The 20025-nt window shown below is 45.6% G+C and overlaps 1 protein-coding gene across 1 annotated transcript in view; it reads left to right on the top strand.

The window, feature by feature from the left end:
• dennd5b (DENN/MADD domain containing 5B) overlaps window positions 1–20025 on the top strand; it is a 215476-nt gene that overhangs the window by 178994 nt on the left and 16457 nt on the right. The window contains exons 14-19 of the mRNA XM_034163218.1: window positions 33–37; window positions 146–267; window positions 2100–2245; window positions 5428–5546; window positions 6896–7074; window positions 11464–11546. Coding sequence (XP_034019109.1) covers window positions 33–37; window positions 146–267; window positions 2100–2245; window positions 5428–5546; window positions 6896–7074; window positions 11464–11546 — 654 coding nt within the window. The remainder of the gene's footprint in view (window positions 1–32; window positions 38–145; window positions 268–2099; window positions 2246–5427; window positions 5547–6895; window positions 7075–11463; window positions 11547–20025) is intronic.

Raw genomic sequence — 20025 nt, 5'->3', positions numbered from 1 at the left:
TGTTAATGTCAGATTGCAGCGTTCTTCTCCAGTTTGTGTAAATACCGTGGATAAAGCTTGCTTTTCCGTGTTTGTGCTCAGTCATGTAGTTTGTTTAAAGCACTGATTTTGTTTTTGTGACCTGATGTGACCTTTCCATCCACAGGAAGCTGTACAAGCGTTACGCCTTCCTTCGCTGCGAGGAGGAGAAGGAGCAGTTCCTCTTCCACCTGCTCTCTCTCAACACTGTCGACTACTTCTGCTTCACCGACGTCTTCACCACAATCAGTGAGTTCACGTCAGGAAGCGCACGGCGCTCCTTTTCTGCTGTATGACATCATCTCAGTCAGACATGAGGTGACTTTAAAGTCAGAGAAAAACTGTTTGAGCAGGAGAGGTGTCACTCTGCTGCTGCACACACTGACAGCAGCAGAGTGACACCTCTCCTCTGCACAAACACTCTGCAGCCACATCCAGATCAGAACTGCACAGCCATCTCACTGTGGTCCAGGTCCACCTTAAACCCCAACACTGAGTCATCTGTCAGGTTCTCAGGCCGGCTGTTGATTCCGCAAAGATCACAGCATTGTCCATGAAGTCCTACAACTCAACCCAGCACCATATCTGTGCAAGTGTTGAACAGTGTAGGAGCCCAAACACAGCCCTGAGGAACGCCAGAATTCAGCACCAGCTCCACTCTCAGGATCTGTGTTCGGGCTGGCTGTCATGTCCAGCAAATGAAGGGGTGAACCCACCCAGGTAACCCTGAAATATTAAAATGCAGCACTAACAGGACGAGCCCACGACACAGAGCACCGCCATGCCCGAAGGAGCAGGTCTTAAACCCAGCACTGAAGTTGTAAGGTCTACAGAGGAGACTGAAGTGTTGAGGTCTACTGAGGAGACTGAAGTTGTAAGGTCTACAGAGGAGACTGAAGTGTTGAGGTCTACAGAGGAGACTGAAGTGTTGAGGTCTACAGAGGAAACGGAAGTTGTAAGGTCTACAGAGGAGACTGAAGTGTTGAGGTCTACTGAGGAGACTGAAGTTGTAAGGTCTACAGAGGAGACTGAAGTGTTGAGGTCTACAGAGGAGACTGAAGTTGTAAGGTCTACAGAGGAGACTGAAGTTGTAAGGTCTACTGAGGAGACTGAAGTTGTAAGGTCTACAGAGGAGACTGAAGTGTTGAGGTCTACAGAGGAGACTGAAGTGTTGAGGTCTACAGAGGAGACTGAAGTTCTAAGGTCTACAGAGGAGATTGAAGTTCTAAGGTCTACAGAGGAGACTGAAGTGTTGAGGTCTACTGAGGAGACTGAAGTTGTAAGGTCTACAGAGGAGACTGAAGTGTTGAGGTCTACAGAGGAGACTGAGGCATGTGAATAGAATTTGAGAGGAAACGGTTTATTAGTTTTTGAGGGTGATAATCAGGAAGGTAAAACTTGATGGGAGGGAAAAACATCAGGAACAACTCAAGGAATCGGGGCAGGTCAAAGAAACCAACCAAGCAGTGGGTGAAAGGAAAAGCAGAACGTAAACGCTGATAAAGTGACTGGATGCAGGTGTGAAGAGTAAAGACGGTACTGCTGTGTGGAAGACTAGACGAGGGGAAAAGGTCCAAAGCGCAGAAATACAGAGTGAGCAGGAACTGAAGGAACAGACGGGGAGAAAAGATCCACGAAGCTCCAAACACTACAGTCAGACTGAGGGAGCAGTTAGAGGACTTCAGTGACTCCTCCCAGTAGCTCCACTGCACTGGAGGTTCAGGACCTATCCAGGGATGCCTTTGTCACCGGGAATTGAACTCCATGGATCCTGGGGTCACTAACCGCATTTTCCCAGAGGGACTCGTGGTCGTGGTCTGCTGGGACGATGTCTGTCTGTCAGTCGTGGAACGGCGTCTGCGCCCACGTGCAGGGGTTTGTTGCAGGGCCACATTATTTCAGAAACTTTATATGCAGAAGCCTTAAAGAATGTCTCCTTTTTTGTTTATTTGAGGTTTGGAGTGGGTTCAGGGTTCACGTCCTTCATCTTGATGCTGTGTTAAGTTGTAGTATTTCAGTCAGTCCGCCTGCTGTTTGTATGTGTGAAGCTTCTGGTGCTGATGTGGTTTTTGTCCTTACAGTGATTCCGTACCGCGCTGTTATCATCCCTATCAAGAACCTGAGCAACGCCATGACCACCTCCAACCCCTGGGTTTGCGTGTCCGGTCACCTCGGGGACTCAGGCACCATGGGGATCCCCAGGAATGTGTCTGAGATGACATTTGAGGTGAGTATTGTGGCCTGTGACTGACAAAAAAGATCAGACCCTTATTGTGCCATACCTGAAATCCTGCGTCACCCTGGGGTACTGAATAAAGATGGTTCCCACACAGGGGCATATGCCTACACATAGCACCAAAATTAAAATTCAAAGAGATTCTTTAACAACCAGATTTTTTATGCTGTTAACTTTTAGAGGCAGTGGAGAGCACATTAGAGAAATGGGAGAGGTGTCCGGATAAGAAAAAACTTCCATCTATGCCCAAATGGGACCCCTCTTCCTTTTGTACGTTAAGATCCAATAAATTAACTTGGCAATATTTGCTGACCAGTAATAAAAAAGAAAGTTGGGCAAACCAAGCCCTTCCATTGATTTGGGCATTTCTAGGAGAGATCTCTTAGCTCTGAAAAATTTAGGTAAGAAAAAGGGATCATTTGGAAAAGATATAAGAAATGAGGCAACACAGTTGTTTTTATTGCATTAATCCTGCCTGCAAGGGACATTGGCAAAGATGTCCATTTACCCACATCTATCTTAGCTTTTTGAAGTTATGGGTATATAAATCATTGTAAGCACAAGAAACTGAGATTCCTAAATAGGTAAAGGAGTGCTGGTCTACATTAAATGGGAAAATGTCATAGCTCAGATTTAAGGCTAGTTGATTGACAGGAAAAAGCAAACTTTTTGAAAAGATCAATTTATATCCTGAGATCCTTCCTAATGTATTAGACATGTAGAGGAGAAGATCATCCGTATATAAGGAGGTCTTATGGATAGACCCCTCTCTCATGATTCCAGTTATGCCCCCCTCTGCCTGAGGGCTATAGCCAAGGGCTCATGAATAAATACGGTGAAAGAGAGCAGCCCTGCCTCACACCACGATGGAGGAGAAAGTCATTTGAAATTGTAGAGTTGGTACGTGCTGAAGCTTTAGGAGAGGTACAGAGACACCTGATCCAAGAGGTGAATGTTGGGCCAAACCCAAATCTGTCCACTCGATCGGATCAAAGGCTTTCTCAGCATCAAGAGAAAGCACAACTTCCACTTCCTGGACAGAGAGAGAGAAGAAAAGATTACATTAAAGAGGCCTCGCGTCAAGCAACCCAGTCCAGTTGAAGATTCAAACTTCTCTACTATGGAAAGCACCTGGACAACTGAAAGCCTTCACAGAAACATTAAAGAGTCTATGCATGTTATAAAACGACTGCCTGCCTGGTGCCAAACCTGTCTGATCAGGGGCGATGATATTGGGAATATTTGCTTGGAGCCGTTGTGAGATTGTTACATAAGACATCCTCGGGATCTGGTTTATTTCTAGAAAAGTGCCAATCTGACTGTTCATAAACTGGATACATTTATTACTGGTCACCAACAATGGATCAAACTGCCAGGTACATCTGGGTGCAACACTGTTTGGAAGGGACAAATCCAGTTCTACTGGACTATGGTCCAAAATAATAATACTGTGATACTGACAGCCGGCGGCATATTGGAGACGGTCACTGCTAAGCAGGAAAGAGTCTATTCGAGAGTACGAATGATGAACCGATGAGAGGAAAAAAGAATACTGTTTAATGGTTAGATTTTAACTTTCTCCAAGGGTCTATGAGTTTATATAATTCCATTAATGAGTTGAGAATCTTAGCAGCTTTAGATGTTGTGCTATTAGGCCCCGATCTGGATCTGTCTGGGTCAGGGTGCAGCACACCACCTAATATCAAAAGGTGTGTGTGTGCAGGTCAGGCAACAGGCCAATTGGGTCTATAAACATTAGCTGAGTTTCTGGTACAGTAATATATCTGCTGTTCTCATCTACGATTATAGATGCTGGAACAGACTCTGTAATGCAGCAGAATAGCTGATCTCCTACATCACTATATTTTGAGCAAAAAATCTGACTGATCCAGTTTTGTCTGCATTTTGCCTGCTCATTGGGGTGAAGGTGGGTTTCTTGCAGGAAAATTATTTGTGGACTGAGAGATCTTAAAGTGGGCAAACACACGACTACATTTAATCGGATGTTGTAACCTAAAGTGCTGCCATACGGGCAAGAGAGCAGCATCATGGACTTTTGATCAGTGTAACCCCTCAGGAAGCAGGTTACGAAAAGAAAAAAGTAAGACGTCATGATGATGTCATTGTTGCTTTTTCTCCACTGTGTCTCGAAACATGTTGGGTGTCCTCAGGCTGGTTTCACACTGACCTTGACCTTGACCTTGTCACCTAAAATCAGCACCTCCAAATCCGAGGCCATGGTTCTCGACCAGATAAAGGTGCTTTGCCCTCTTCAGGTCGGTGGAGTGTCCTTGCCTCAAGTGGAGGAGTTTAAGTATCTCGGGGTCTTGTTCACGAGCGAGGGACGGATGAAGCGTGAGCTCGACAGACGGATCGGTGCAGCGTCTGCAGTGATGCGGTCGCTGTATCGGACCGTCATGGTGAAGAGAGAGCTGAGTAGGGGAGCAAAGCTCTTGATTTACCGATCGATCTACGTTTTGACCCTCACCTATGGTCACGAGATTTGGCTCATGACCGAAAGAACGAGATCGCGAGTACAAGCGGCCGAGATGCGTTTCCTCCACAGGGTGGCTGGGTGCTCCCTTAGAGATAGGGTGAGGAGCTCGGTCACTCGGGAGGAGCTCGGAGTCGAGCCGCTGCTCCTCCACATCGAAAGGAGTCAATTGAGGTAGCTCGGTTTTTCGGATGCCCCCCGCCTCGCTGTTGAGGTGTTCTGGGCACGTCCCATCGGGAGGAGGCCCTGGGGAAGACCCAGGACACGCTGGAGGGACTACGTCTCTCGGCTGGCTTGGGAACGCCTCGGGGTTCCCCCGGAGGAGCTGGGGGAGGTGTGTGTGGATCGGGAGGTCTGGGCGGCTTTGCTTGAGCTGCTGCCCCCGCGACCCGACTCCGGATAAAGCGGAAGAAAATGGATGGATGGATGGAAATGTCACCTAAAATTATCTACATCTGTGACTGAGTGATGAGGAGAAATTCAGACCTTTGTTTGAACTCGTGATACTGGATCCAGTCAAGGATTCAGGCTCTAATTCTCAACCTGCATCAAAGAGGAAACTGAAGTCTGAAGAAGTGAAGTTTTCAGTGGCCGTGTTCACGTTGTCCACAGACGGTGTTTTTAGCATCAGACGGTGTTTTGGTGAAGAACCTGACTGTGTCCCTGTGGTTGTATTTAGTGTCAGAACCTGGGCAGACTGACCACCGTGCAGCTGGGTCACGATAACGCCGGACTGCTGGCCAAGTGGCTGGTTGACTGTGTTGTGGTCCGCAACGAGATCACAGGACACACCTACAGGTAAAAACCTCTGCCGTTGTCATGGAAATACACTGACTAATAAAACCTCAAACCCTTTGGGATGGTCCATTTTTTAAAATATCAAGTCAAAATAGAAAAATGCTCTTTTCATAAATGATGCTCTCTGCCAGAGCAGACTGAGGATGCGGTGCTGTAGTCACGGAAACAGACACGGCAACACCTCAAAGACTGTAAGACATGAACTCAAGGGATACCCGCTGGGTGCTCTGCACGCTGGGAGCAGGCGGGTGCAGAGAAACAACAAACCAGGATCCGGGGTGGAGGCATAAAGTAGAAATCACCCAAGGGACTCAAAGGAGGACACATGAGACATGGAGGACAAAGGCTTGAATGTGAAAGAATGACATAAGTGATGGAATTCAAAAACTGCAGAGATACCAGCACACTGCCCCAAGCAGTGTTTAAAAAAAACACCCAGAGACGGACAGAAAAGACATGCAGGGAGAATGGAGGGGTAAAGCAAGAACCAGTGGTCGGCACAGTTCTGCTAACCGCTAATTATCGAAGCTAACTTTTTGTTATCGGATTAGCTTGTCAGCTAACTTGAAAAACCATCAGTGGACCAATTAGCTTCCACTAAATTGAGTTAAGCTAATTTTTAATCTGCTGACATTTTATTTCCTGGCATAGTAAGTAAAGCTGAACTGCCAAAAACATTTTAAACCCTAAAATCACACGTCACCTGGCTGCTACAATTATAAAAAAATAAGTAATTTTCCATGACAGCATACAGAGCTCCTGATGTGAGGCAGAAGTCCTGAAAAGCAAAACAGGTTTGACTTAAAAACCAAACTAATTCTGGAGGGTTTATTTCTATTAATGTTAACTGTCATTTTTACGAAGTGAAAATATCACAAATATCTTTTAGTTTTAAAGTAATGCACTAATTCTAAATGAAACTAAAAACTCACAGATGCCCAGAGGCATTTTGGGAAATTGAGCCTCCTCATCACTGGTTGGATGTAAAATAAACCTGATTGGTTTTTACAAATAAACCTGTATTTGTAAATATGTAAAAAAAAAAAAGGCATCTGCAAAACTGAAAATTCTGTTTAAGTCTGACTGAAACAGCGCACCGAATGGTGACCGCATGACAGGTGGATGCTATTTACACTTACACCGCCATCCAGTAGATGGTGCTGTTCTATGCATTTTGGGCCAGAATGTCATACTTGAGTTTAAAGAACTTAATTACTGTAAAAAAATAAATAAATATGGAGAAGCCAGAATGACTGGAATGAAAAGAACTGATGTAATTTTTAAAAAGTGTCTCAAACTCTCGATGAAGTCAGAACATGAAGCAGTCATGGCTGGGCGTGGTCTCCCAGGTTCCCCTGTGGCCGCTGGCTCGGTAAGGGCGTGGACGACGGCAGCCTGGAGAGGGTTCTGATTGGAGAGCTGGTGGCAAGCAGAGAGGACGGCGGCGGGAGAGGCGACTGTACACCGCCACTACAGTGTTCACCTTCTCAGAGCCGACACGGCAACATGACCATGAGCCGAGGACACAGTCAGTGCCATACACACACACACACACACACACACACACACACACACACACACACACACACACACACACACACACACACTCAGCAAAAACTCTTCACCAACATAAAGTATCAGCTTTGGAGCATCGAGTGTTGTTTATAATTAAATTACAAGTTCTATTTCATTCCTACTGCCTGCCAGAGGGCGGTGCTTTAGCACCTGGATAACTACATGTGCGCAAGCACAGAGAGGTCGAGAATATATACCAACAAAGTCACGCCATTGGATGTGACCTGGGTGACATCACTGGTTGTCTTTATATGCCAGACGTACCCAGCGCTCGCTTCTTTTGTACATTCTCGCATTCTGAAGAGGTTGAGAACGCATTTATCTGCGATTGCCGCTCTCGCTTGTAACCACTTTCGGTTGGAACTACGTGCACTGCACACGTCCTCCAGAGGCTGTGTGCGTCGTGTTATTACTGTGGCTGTGAGTGCTTCACGCTCCATGCCTTGTGTTATGGCTGTGGCTGTGAGTGCTTCACGCTCCGTGCCTTGTGTTATGGCTGTGGCTGTGAGAGATTCATGCTCCATGCCTTGTGTTAGGGCTGTGGCTGTGAGAGATTCACGCTCCATGCCTTGTGTTAGGGCTGTGGCTGTGAGTGCTTCACGCTCCATGCCTTGTGTTAGGGCTGTGGCTGTGAGTGCTTCACGCTCCATGCCTTGTGTTACGGCTGTGGCTGTGAGTGCTTCACGCTCCATGCCTTGTGTTAGGGCTGTGGCTGTGAGTGCTTCACGCTCCATGCCTTGTGTTAGGGCTGTGGCTGTGAGTGCTTCACGCTCCATGCCTTGTGTTACGGCTGTGGCTGTGAGTGCTTCACGCTCCATGCCTTGTGTTAGGGCTGTGGCTGTGAGTGCTTCACGCTCCATGCCTTGTGTTACGGCTGTGGCTGTGAGTGCTTCACGCTCCATGCCTTGTGTTAGGGCTGTGGCTGTGAGTGCTTCACGCTCCATGCCTTGTGTTAGGGCTGTGGCTGTGAGTGCTTCACGCTCCATGCCTTGTGTTAGGGCTGTGGCTGTGAGTGATTCACGCTCCATGCCTTGTGTTAGGGCTGTGGCTGTGAGTGATTCACGCTCCATGCCTTGTGTTAGGGCTGTGGCTGTGAGTGATTCACGCTCCATGCCTTGTGTTAGGGCTGTGGCTGTGAGTGCTTCACGCTCCATGCCTTGTGTTAGGGCTGTGGCTGTGAGTGCTTCACGCTCCATGCCTTGTGTTAGGGCTGTGGCTGTGAGTGCTTCACGCTCCATGCCTTGTGTTATGGCTGTGGCTGTGAGTGCTTCACGCTCCATGCCTTGTGTTAGGGCTGTGAGTGCTTCACGCTCCGTGCCTTGTGTTACGGCTGTGGCTGTGAGTGATTCACGCTTTGTATTGCTATCTATAGCCATCAGGGCTTGTGTTACCCATCTTCACGCAGTTCACAATGATGTCAGGGACTTTGTTGCATGGCTGTAGTACCTGTTTGGCTCCTTTGAGCCCTGGAGATGGACATAGGATTTGCCCCTCGTGTCTTGGGATCAGACACCTGAGGGAAGCCCTGACTGACGATGCCTACCTTAATTGTGCCAGTATGCCACTGGCAGAGAGGTCTGCTAGACTCACGGCATTGGAAAGTAGGATGCCCAGTGGACTTTGGCCTCCAGCCCCAGGAAGGGACCAAAGCACCGTAAACGCCCACATGCAGGGACCCCTTCTGCTAAGGCTACTCATGACCATGCTGTGGCTGAAAAGGTTGAAACACTGACTTCTGAGTTTGCTCAGATTAAGTCCTTACTTCTGAATCTCCATGATGACGCTCTCATCCTCAGTGCCACGTATTTATCCCCATGACGAAGCTCTCGTCCTCAGTGCCACGTATTTATCCCCATGACGACACTCTCGCCCTCAGTGCCTTGTATTTATCCCCATGACGAAGCTCTCGTCCTCAGTGCCACGTATTTATCCCCGTGACGACGCTCTCGTCCTCAGCCACACGTATTTATCCACGTGACGACGCTCTCGTCCTCAGGCACACGTATTTATCCACGTGACGACGCTCTCGTCCTCAGTGCCACGTATTTATTCCCGTGACGGCGCTCTCGTACTCAGGCACACGTATTTATCCCCGTGACGACGCTCTCGTCCTCAGGCACACGTATTTATCCCCGTGACGACGCTCTCGTCCTCAGGCACACGTATTTATCCACGTGACGGCGCTCTCGTACTCAGGCACACGTATTTATCCACGTGACGGCGCTCTCGTCCTCAGTGCCACGTATTTATTCCCGTGACGGCGCTCTCGTACTCAGGCACACGTATTTATCCCCGTGACGACGCTCTCGTCCTCAGTGCCACGTATTTATCCCCTTGATGGCGCTCTCGTCCTCAGTGCCACGTATTTATCCCCTTGACGGCGCTCTCGTTCTCAGTGCCACGTATTTATCCCCTTGACGGCGCTCTCGTTCTCAGTGCCTCGTATTTATCCCCTTGATGACGCTCTCGTCCTCAGTGCCTCGTATTTATCCCCTTGATGATGCTCTTGTCCTCAGTCACATATTTATCTCCTTGATGACACTTGTGTGTCCCACCTGTGGTACCATCTCTGGTCACACACACATTTATGAGCATCCTGACAAAAAACAAATCACACAAATGTAAATTCTCATGTCTTCGTCTTAATGTGGACACTTTCAGGACTGTATTTGAGTTCTTTGCTCTATAATTAGCTAAGGCTACTCATGACCATGCTGTGGCTGAAAAGGTTGAAACACTGACTTCTGAGTTTGCTCAGATTAAGTCCTTACTTCTGAATCTCCATGATGACGCTCTCATCCTCAGTGCCACATATTTATCCCCATGACGAAGCTCTCGTCCTCAGGCACACGTATTTATCCCCATGACGACGCTCTCGCCCTCAGTGCCTTGTATTTATCCCCATGACGAAGCTCTCGTCCTCAGTGCCACGTATTTATCCACGTGACGACGCTCTCGTCCTCAGCCACACGTATTTATCCACGTGACGACGCTCTCGTCCTCAGTGCCTTGTATTTATCCCCATGACGACGCTCTCGTCCTCAGCCACACGTATTTATCCACGTGACGACGCTCTCGTCCTCAGGCACACGTATTTATCCCCGTGACGACGCTCTCGTCCTCAGTGCCACGTATTTATCCCCGTGACGACGCTCTCGTCCTCAGGCACACGTATTTATCCACGTGACGGCGCTCTCGTACTCAGGCACACATATTTATCCACGTGACGACGCTCTCGTCCTCAGGCACACGTATTTATCCACGTGACGACGCTCTCGTCCTCAGTGCCACGTATTTATTCCCGTGACGGCGCTCTCGTACTCAGGCACACATATTTATCCCCGTGACGACGCTCTCGTCCTCAGGCACACGTATTTATCCACGTGACGGCGCTCTCGTACTCAGGCACACGTATTTATCCACGTGACGGCGCTTTCGTCCTCAGTGCCACGTATTTATTCCTGTGACAACGCTCTCATCCTCAGTGCCACGTATTTATCCCTGTGACGACGCTCTCGTCCTCAGTGTCACGTATTTATCACCGTGACGACGCTTTCGCCCTCAGGCACACGTATTTATTACCGTGACGATGCTCTCGCCCTCAGGCACACGTATTCATCCCTGTGACGATGCTCTCGCCCTCAGGCACACGTATTCATCCCTGTGACGACGCTCTCGTCCTCAGGCACACGTATTTATCCATGTGACGACGCTCTCGTCCTCAGTGCCACTTACTTATCCACGTGACGACGCTTTCGTCCTCAGTGCCACGTATTTATCCCCGTGACGACGCTCTCGTCCTCAGTGCCACGTATTTATCCCCGTGACGACGCTCTCGTCCTCAGTGCCACGTATTTATCCCCTTGACGGCGCTCTCGTCCTCAGTGCCACGTATTTATCCCCTTGACGGCGCTCTCGTTCTCAGTGCCACGTATTTATCCCCTTGACGGCGCTCTCGTTCTCAGTGCCACGTATTTATCCCCTTGATGACGCTCTCGTCCTCAGTGCCTCGTATTTATCCCCTTGATGATGCTCTTGTTCTCAGTCACATATTTATCTCCTTGATGACACTTGTGTGTCCCACCTGTGGTACCATCTCTGGTCACACACACATTTATGAGCATCCTGACAAAAAACAAATCACACAAATGTAAATTCTCATGTCTTCGTCTTAATGTGGACACTTTCAGGACTGTATTTGAGTTCTTTGCTCTATAATTACCTCTGACCGTCGGCTTTGTGCCGTCCCACTGCTCTTTGTCTGCATGGGTTCCTCTCCGTCAAACTCCTGGATCCTCAGCTTCCTGGTACTTATCTCATGGAATTCTACCTGTCATTCCAGAACTGACTCCAGCCCAGATCCAAGAGGTCGTTGAGGAAGCAGTGAACAACATCGTCAAACACTTCCACAAGCCTGAGAAAGAGGTTTGTTTTTGTGTGAGATCCAACTGTCTTTAATTACATTTGGCCCCCGGAGGTTTTTATCAGGTCAGCTGCTGTTTCACTTCCTACAAACTCTTCAGAAGTCTGAATGTCATCTCTGCGATTCTGCTCAGTGATGTTTTTGTCCATAATGCTTTTTTATTCTTGTTTCATGTCATCGTGACTGAGATAGTAAACACACAGTTCAGACCTTCTGACCATGTTTGATCAAAATGTTTGAAACAAATGCTGAGAAGATGAAGACGGTGAAGACAGTCTGCAGACTGTGGTGCCTCGGTTTGTCTGGGATCAGTCTGAAGTCAGTTCCATGCTCTTTATCTCTTCTTTGGTGTCTTTGCTTCCTTGTTATTATGTAAGTGGCTGTTTGTCTTTGCTGCCTTGTTATTATGTAAGCGGCTGTTTGTTTTTGCTACCTTGTTATTATGTAAGTGGCTGTTTGTCTTTGCTGCCTTGTTATTATGTAAGCAGCTGTTTGTCTTTGCTACCTTGTTATTATGTAAGCAGCTGTTTGTCTTTGCTACCTTGTTATTATGTAAGCGGCTGTTTGTTTTTGCTACCTTGTTATTATGTAAGTGGCTGTTTGTCTTTGCTGCCTTGTTATTATGTAAGCGGCTGTTTGTTTTTGCTACCTTGTTATTATTTAAGCGGCTGTTTGTTTTTTCTACCTTGTTATTATGTAAACGGCTGTTTGTTTTTGCTACCTTGTTATTATGTAAACGGCTGTTTGTCTTTGCTACCTTGTTATTATGTAAGCGGCTGTTTGTCTTTGCTACCTTGTTATTATGTAAGCAGCTGTTTGTCTTTGCTCCCTTGGTGTGTGAGCAACTGTTTATTTTTGCTTCAGATTGGCATTGATTGGCAAACGTAAGCCCTGCCCACCAAAGAAGTTGGGCAGGGGTTACGTTTTAGCCTCTGTTTGTTTGTTGATGGCCTGGAGCCCAGAATGTTTCATATATCGTTATGAAAGATTTACTGAAGAGTCATATTCTGATAGGCGAGAACTCATTCAGTGTTTAAGGTCATAGGTTAAAGGGCAAAATATTGGAAAAATCCCTCTCTTTAACATTGAACAAATTTTCAAAAATTCATATTTATTTTCATATTTGAGACCATTTTATAGGGTGGTATCCTTTATCAATTGGTAAAGTTTGATCGGGATCTGATACGGATTGTGGATTTTGTGGACATTTGAATTTAATATTGAAAAGCACTGTTGTCGTGCGTTACCTGTGCTGCTCCACAGCCTGTCCAGTGGATTTTTATTTTTATTTTATTTTTTAGCACTGTTGTTGTGCATTGCCTGTGCTGCTCCACAGCCTGTCCAGTGGATTTTTATTTTTATTTTATTTTTTAGCACTGTTGTTGTGCGTTGCCTGTGCTGCTCCACAGCCTGTCCAGTGGATTTTTATTTTATTTTAGCACTGTTGTCGTGCGTTACCTGTGCTGCTCCACAGCCTGTCTAGTGTCGGATTCCCTGTTTGGGAATCCGCTAGCTTAGCGTAGCTACTAGCTGTTAGCCGTTTTAGCATGGCGGCTTCTCCTGTCTCTCCCGTGCTTTTCTGCTCTGGGTGTGAAATGTTTAGTTATTCCTCGGCCTCTTTTAGCAGTAACGGTACTTGTAATAAGTGCAGCTTATTCGTAGCTTTGGAGGCCAGGCTGGGCGAATTGGAGGCTCGGCTCCGCACCGTGGAAAATTCTACAGCTAGCCAGGCCCCTGTAGTCGGTGCGGACCAAGGTAGCTTAGCCGCCGTTAGTTCCCCCCTGGCAGACCCCGTGCAGTCGGGAAGGCAGGCTGACTGGGTGACTGTGAGGAGGAAGCGTAGCCCTAAACAGAAGCCCCGTGTACACCGTCAACCCGTTCACATCTCTAACCGTTTTTCCCCACTCGACGATACACTCGCCGAGGATCAAACTCTGGTTATTGGCGACTCTGTTTTGAGAAATGTGAAGTTAGCGACACCAGCAACCATTGTCAATTGTCTTCCGGGGGCCAGAGCAGGCGACATCGAAGGACATTTGAAATTGCTGGCTAAGGCTAAGCGTAAATTTGGTAAGATTGTAATTCACGTCGGCAGTAATGACACTCGGTTACGCCAATCGGAGGTCACTAAAAGTAACATTGAATCGGTGTGTAACTTTGCAAAAACAATGTCGGACTCTGTTGTTTTCTCTGGGCCCCTCCCCAATCAGACCGGGAGTGACATGTTTAGCCGCATGTTCTCCTTGAATTGCTGGCTGTCTGAGTGGTGTCCAAAAAATGAGGTGGGCTTCATTGATAATTGGCAAAGCTTCTGGGGAAAACCTGGTCTTGTTAGGAGAGACGGCATCCATCCCACTTTAGATGGAGCAGCTCTCATTTCTAGAAATCTGGCCAATTTTTTTGGGATCCTCCAAACTGTGACTGTCTAGCGTTGGGACCAGGAGGCAGAGTTGTAGTCTTACACACCTCTCTGCAGCTTCTCTCCCCCTGCCATCCCCTTATTACCCCATCCCCGTAGAGACGGTGCCTGCTCCCAGACCACCAATAACCAGCAAAAATCTGTTTAAGCATAAAAATTCAAAAAGAAAAAATAATATAGCACCTTCAATTGCACCACAGACTAAAACAGTTAAATGTGGCCTATTAAACATTAGGTCTCTTTCTTCTAAGTCCCTGTTGGTAAATGATATAATAATTGATCAACGTATTGATTTATTCTGCCTAACAGAAACTTGGTTACAGCAGGATGAATATGTTAGTTTAAATGAGTCAACACCCCCGAGTCACACTAACTGTCAGAATGCTCGTAGCACGGGCCGGGGCGGAGGATTAGCAGCAATCTTCCATTCCAGCTTATTAATTAATCAAAAACCTAGACAGAGCTTTAATTCATTTGAAAGCTTGTCTCTTAGTCTTGTCCATCCAAATTGGAAGTCCCAAAAACCAGTTTTATTTGTTATTATCTATCGTCCACCTGGTCGTTACTGTGAGTTTCTCTGTGAATTTTCAGACCTTTTGTCTGACTTAGTGCTTAGCTCAGATAAGATAATTATAGTGGGCGATTTTAACATCCACACAGATGCTGAGAATGACAGCCTCAACACTGCATTTAATCTATTATTAGACTCTATCGGCTTTGCTCAAAAAGTAAATGAGTCCACCCACCACTTTAATCATATCTTAGATCTTGTTCTGACTTATGGTATGGAAATAGAAGACTTAACAGTATTCCCTGAAAACTCCCTTCTGTCTGATCATTTTTTAATAACATTTACATTTACCCTGATGGACTACCCTGCAGTGGGGAATAAGTTTCATTACACTAGAAGTCTTTCAGAAAGCGCTGTAACTAGGTTTAAGGATATGATTCCTTCTTTATGTTCTCTAATGTCATATACCAACACAGAGCAGAGTAGCTACCTAAACTCTGTAAGGGAGTTAGAGTATCTTGTCAATAGTTTTACATCCTCATTGAAGACAACTTTGGATGCTGTAGCTCCTCTGAAAAAGAGAGCTTTAAATCAGAAGTGTCTGACTCCGTGGTATAACTCACAAACTCGTAGCTTAAAGCAGATAACCCGTAAGTTGGAGAGGAAATGGCGTCTCACTAATTTAGAAGATCTTCACTTAGCCTGGAAAAAGAGTTTGTTGCTCTATAAGAAAGCCCTTCGTGAAGCTAGGACATCTTTCTACTCATCACTAATTGAAGAAAATAAGAACAACCCCAGGTTTCTTTTCAGCACTGTAGCCAGGCTGACAAAGAGTCAGAGCTCTATTGAGCTGAGTATTCCATTAACTTTAACTAGTAATGACTTCATGACTTTCTTTGCTAACAAAATTTTGACTATTAGAGAAAAAATTACTCATAACCATCCCAAAGATGTATCGTTATCTTTGGCTGCTTTCAGTGATGCCGGTATTTGGTTAGACTCTTTCTCTCCGATTGTTCTGTCTGAGTTATTTTCATTAGTTACTTCATCCAAACCATCAACATGCTTATTAGACCCCATTCCTGCCAGGCTGCTCAAGGAAGTCCTACCATTATTTAATGCTTCAATCTTAAATATGATCAATCTATCTTTGTTAGTTGGTTATGTACCACAGGCCTTTAAGGTGGCAGTAATTAAACCATTACTTAAAAAGCCATCACTTGACCCAGCTATCTTAGCTAATTATAGGCCAATCTCCAACCTTCCTTTTCTCTCAAAGATTCTTGAGAGGGTAGTTGTAAAACAGCTAACTGATCACCTGCAGAGGAATGGTCTATTTGAAGAGTTTCAGTCAGGTTTTAGAATTCATCATAGTACAGAAACAGCATTAGTGAAGGTTACAAATGATCTTCTTATGGCTTCGGACAGTGGACTTATCTCTGTGGTTGTTCTGTTGGACCTCAGTGCTGCTTTTGATACTGTTGACCATAAAATTTTATTACAGAGATTAGAGCATGTCATAGGTATTAAAGGCATTGCGCTGCGGTGGTTTGAATCATATTTGTCTAATAGATTACAGTTTGTTCATGTAAATGGGGAATCTTCTTCACAGACTAAAGTTAATTATGGAGTTCCACAAGGTTCTGTGCTAGGACCAATTTTATTCACTTTATACATGCTTCCCTTGGGCAGTATTATTAGACGGTATTGCTTAAATTTTCATTGTTACGCAGATGATACCCAGCTTTATCTATCCATGAAGCCAGAGGATACGCACCAATTAGCTAAACTGCAGGATTGTCTTACAGACATAAAGACATGGATGACCTCTAATTTCCTGCTTTTAAACTCAGATAAAACTGAAGTTATTGTACTTGGCCCCACAAATCTTAGAAGCATGGTGTCTAACCAGATCGTTACTCTGGATGGCATTTCCCTGATCTCTAGTAATACTGTGAGAAATCTTGGAGTTATTTTTGATCAGGATATGTCATTCAAAGCGCATATTAAACAAATATGTAGGACTGCCTTTTTGCATTTACGCAATATCTCTAAAATCAGAAAGGTCTTGTCTCCGAGTGATGCTGAAAAACTAATTCATGCATTTATTTCCTCTAGGCTGGACTATTGTAATTCATTATTATCAGGTTGTCCTAAAAGTTCCCTAAAAAGCCTTCAGTTGGTTCAGAATGCTGCAGCTAGAGTACTGACGGGGACTAGCAGGAGAGAGCATATCTCACCCGTGTTGGCCTCCCTTCATTGGCTTCCTGTTAATGCTAGAATAGAATTTAAAATTCTTCTTCTTACTTATAAGGTTCTGAATAATCAGGTCCCATCTTATCTTGTGGACCTCGTAGTACCATATTACCCCATTAGAGCGCTTCGCTCTCGGACTGCAGGCTTACTTGTAGTTCCTAGGGTTTGTAAGAGTAGAATGGGAGGCAGAGCCTTCAGCTTTCAGGCTCCTCTCCTGTGGAACCAGCTCCCAATTCAGATCAGGGAGACAGACACCCTCTCTACTTTTAAGATTAGGCTTAAAACTTTCCTTTCGCTAAGGCTTATAGTTAGGGCTGGATCGGGTGACCCTGGACCATCCCTTGGTTATGTTGCTTTAGACGTAGACTGTGTTTCATAATTATTGTATGGCCTTGCCTTGCAATGTGGAGCGCCTTGGGGCAACTGTTTGTTGTGATTTGGCGCTATACAAGAAAAAAGTTGATTGATTGATTGATTGATTGAAAAGCCCATTTAATGTGTATTTACATTATGTCTTAATCAATATGGCCCAATCAGTCATGTTTCTGTTCTGGATGGAGGTTCCAGGTTTATGCCTGTTTGTTTTCCAGTTATCAGTCGGAAACCAAGTGACAAAAACCAGCGACACATTGTGCACAGCAGAGAAAACCAAGTTCTGTGAAAATTATCTGGAAAAGAATTCTTTTCATCATTCGCCACATCTCCTTCTACTCCTGTCTGCTTTCTTCATCTCTCCAACTGTCCCAATTCTTTTTTGCCAACCTCGCAACAGTCTTCCTCCTTCAGCTTCCATCATCTGATCCTTTGTTGAACTTCTTCTTCTTTACCTCTAAAGTCATCCTACAAACAACCATCCTATGCTGTCTAGTGACACTCTCTCCTGCTACCACCTTACAGTCTGTGATTTCTTTTAGCTTGCATCTCCTATAAAGAATGTAGTCCACCTGTGTGCACCTTCCTCCACTCTTATGTTACCCTGTGCTCCTCCCTTTTCTTAAAGTAGGTATTCACCACAGCCATTTCCATCCTTTTTGCAAAATCAACTACCATCTGTCCTTCCTCATTCCTATCCTTGATACCATATCTACCCATTACTTCCTCATCACCTCTGTTCCCTTCACCAACATGTCCATTGAAGTCAGCTCCTATCACCACTCTTTCATGCTTGGGCACACTCTCCACCACCTCATCTAACACACTCCAGAAATCTTCTTTCTCCTTCATCTCACAACCAACCTGTGGGGCATATGCACTGATGATATTCATCATCACCCCTTCAATTTCCAACTTCACACTCATCACCCTGTCAGACACTCGCTTAACCTCCAACACACTTTTAACATACTCTTCCTTTAAATTGACCCCAACACCATTTCTCTTCCTGTCTTCACCATGATACAACAACTCAACCCCCCGCCTTTGCTCCTGCTCTTACTTCCCTTCCACTTGGTCTTTTGCACACACAATATTTCTACCTTTCTCCTCTCCATCATATCAGCTCTCTCCCTTTACCAGTCAGACTGCCAACATTCAAAGTCTCCACTCTCACTTCCGTCCTTCTAGTTTTCTTCTTTTTCCATTGTCTGTGGACATGTTGTTCTCCTCTTCTTTTTCTTCACCCAGCAGTAGCCCAGTTTTTGCCGGCACCCTGTTGGGCAACAGCACCAGTGGAGGTCTTTGTTAACCTGGTTATGACACCGCACCGAGCCGCTAACCGATCGGATGTTATGACGCCTCACGGAGCGACTGATTGATCCTTATCACACCGCACCGAGCCGCTAACCGATCGGATGTTATGACGCCTCATGGAGCGACTGATCCGTTATGACACCGCACCGAGCCACTAACCGATCGGATGTTATGACGCCTCACGGAGCGACTGATTGATCCGTTATGACACCGCACCGAGCCGCTAACCGTTCGGATGTTATGACGCCTCACAGAGCGACTGATTGATCTGTTATGACACCGCACCGAGCCGCTAACCGATCGGATGTTATGACGCCTCACGGAGCGACTGATAGACCTCAGTGCTGCTTTTGATACTGTTGACCATTAAATTTTATTACAGAGATTAGAGCATGCCATAGGTATTAAAGGCACTGCGCTGCGGTGGTTTGAATCATATTTGTCTAATAGATTACAATTTGTTCATGTAAATGGGGAATCTTCTTCACAGACTAAAGTTAATTATGGAGTTCCACAAGGTTCTGTGCTAGGACAAATTTTATTCACTTTATACATGCTTCCCTTAGGCAGTATTATTAGACGGTATTGCTTAAATTTTCATTGTTACGCAGATGATACCCAGCTTTATCTATCCATGAAGCCAGAGGACACACACCAATTAGCTAAACTGCAGGATTGTCTTACAGACATAAAGACATGGATGACCTCTAATTTCCTGCTTTTAAACTCAGATAAAACTGAAGTTATTGTACTTGGCCCCACAAATCTTAGAAACATGGTGTCTAACCAGATCCTTACTCTGGATGGCATTACCCTGACCTCTAGTAATACTGTGAGAAATCTTGGAGTCATTTTTGATCAGGATATGTCATTCAAAGCGCATATTAAACAAATATGTAGGACTGCTTTTTTGCATTTACGCAATATCTCTAAAATTAGAAAGGTCTTGTCTCAGAGTGATGCTGAAAAACTAATTCATGCATTTATTTCCTCTAGGCTGGACTATTGTAATTCATTATTATCAGGTTGTCCTAAAAGTTCCCTAAAAAGCCTTCAGTTAATTCAAAATGCTGCAGCTAGAGTACTGACGGGGACTAGAAGGAGAGAGCATATCTCACCCATATTGGCCTCTCTTCATTGGCTTCCTGTTAATTCTAGAATAGAATTTAAAATTCTTCTTCTTACTTATAAGGTTTTGAATAATCAGGTCCCATCTTATCTTAGGGACCTCTTAGTACCATATTACCCCAATAGAGCGCTTCGCTCTCAGACTGCAGGCTTACTTGTAGTTCCTAGGGTTTGTAAGAGTAGAATGGGAGGCAGAGCCTTCAGCTTTCAGGCTCCTCTCCTGTGGAACCAGCTCCCAATTCAGATCAGGGAGACAGACACCCTCTCTACTTTTAAGATTAGGCTTAAAACTTTCCTTTTTGCTAAAGCTTATAGTTAGGGCTGGATCAGGTGACCCTGAACCATCCCTTAGTTATGCTGCTATAGACGTAGACTGCTGGGGGGTTCCCATGATGCACTGTTTCTTTCTCTTTTGCTCTGTATGCACCACTCTGCATTTAATCATTAGTGATCGATCTCTGCTCCCCTCCACAGCATG

The sequence above is a fragment of the Thalassophryne amazonica genome, chromosome 22 (genome assembly GCF_902500255.1).
Source record: "Thalassophryne amazonica chromosome 22, fThaAma1.1, whole genome shotgun sequence".
NCBI classification, from domain to species: Eukaryota; Metazoa; Chordata; class Actinopteri; order Batrachoidiformes; family Batrachoididae; genus Thalassophryne; species Thalassophryne amazonica.
The sequence above is the reverse complement of the archived record's forward strand: the minus strand, read 5'-3'. Positions and strand labels throughout refer to the sequence as shown.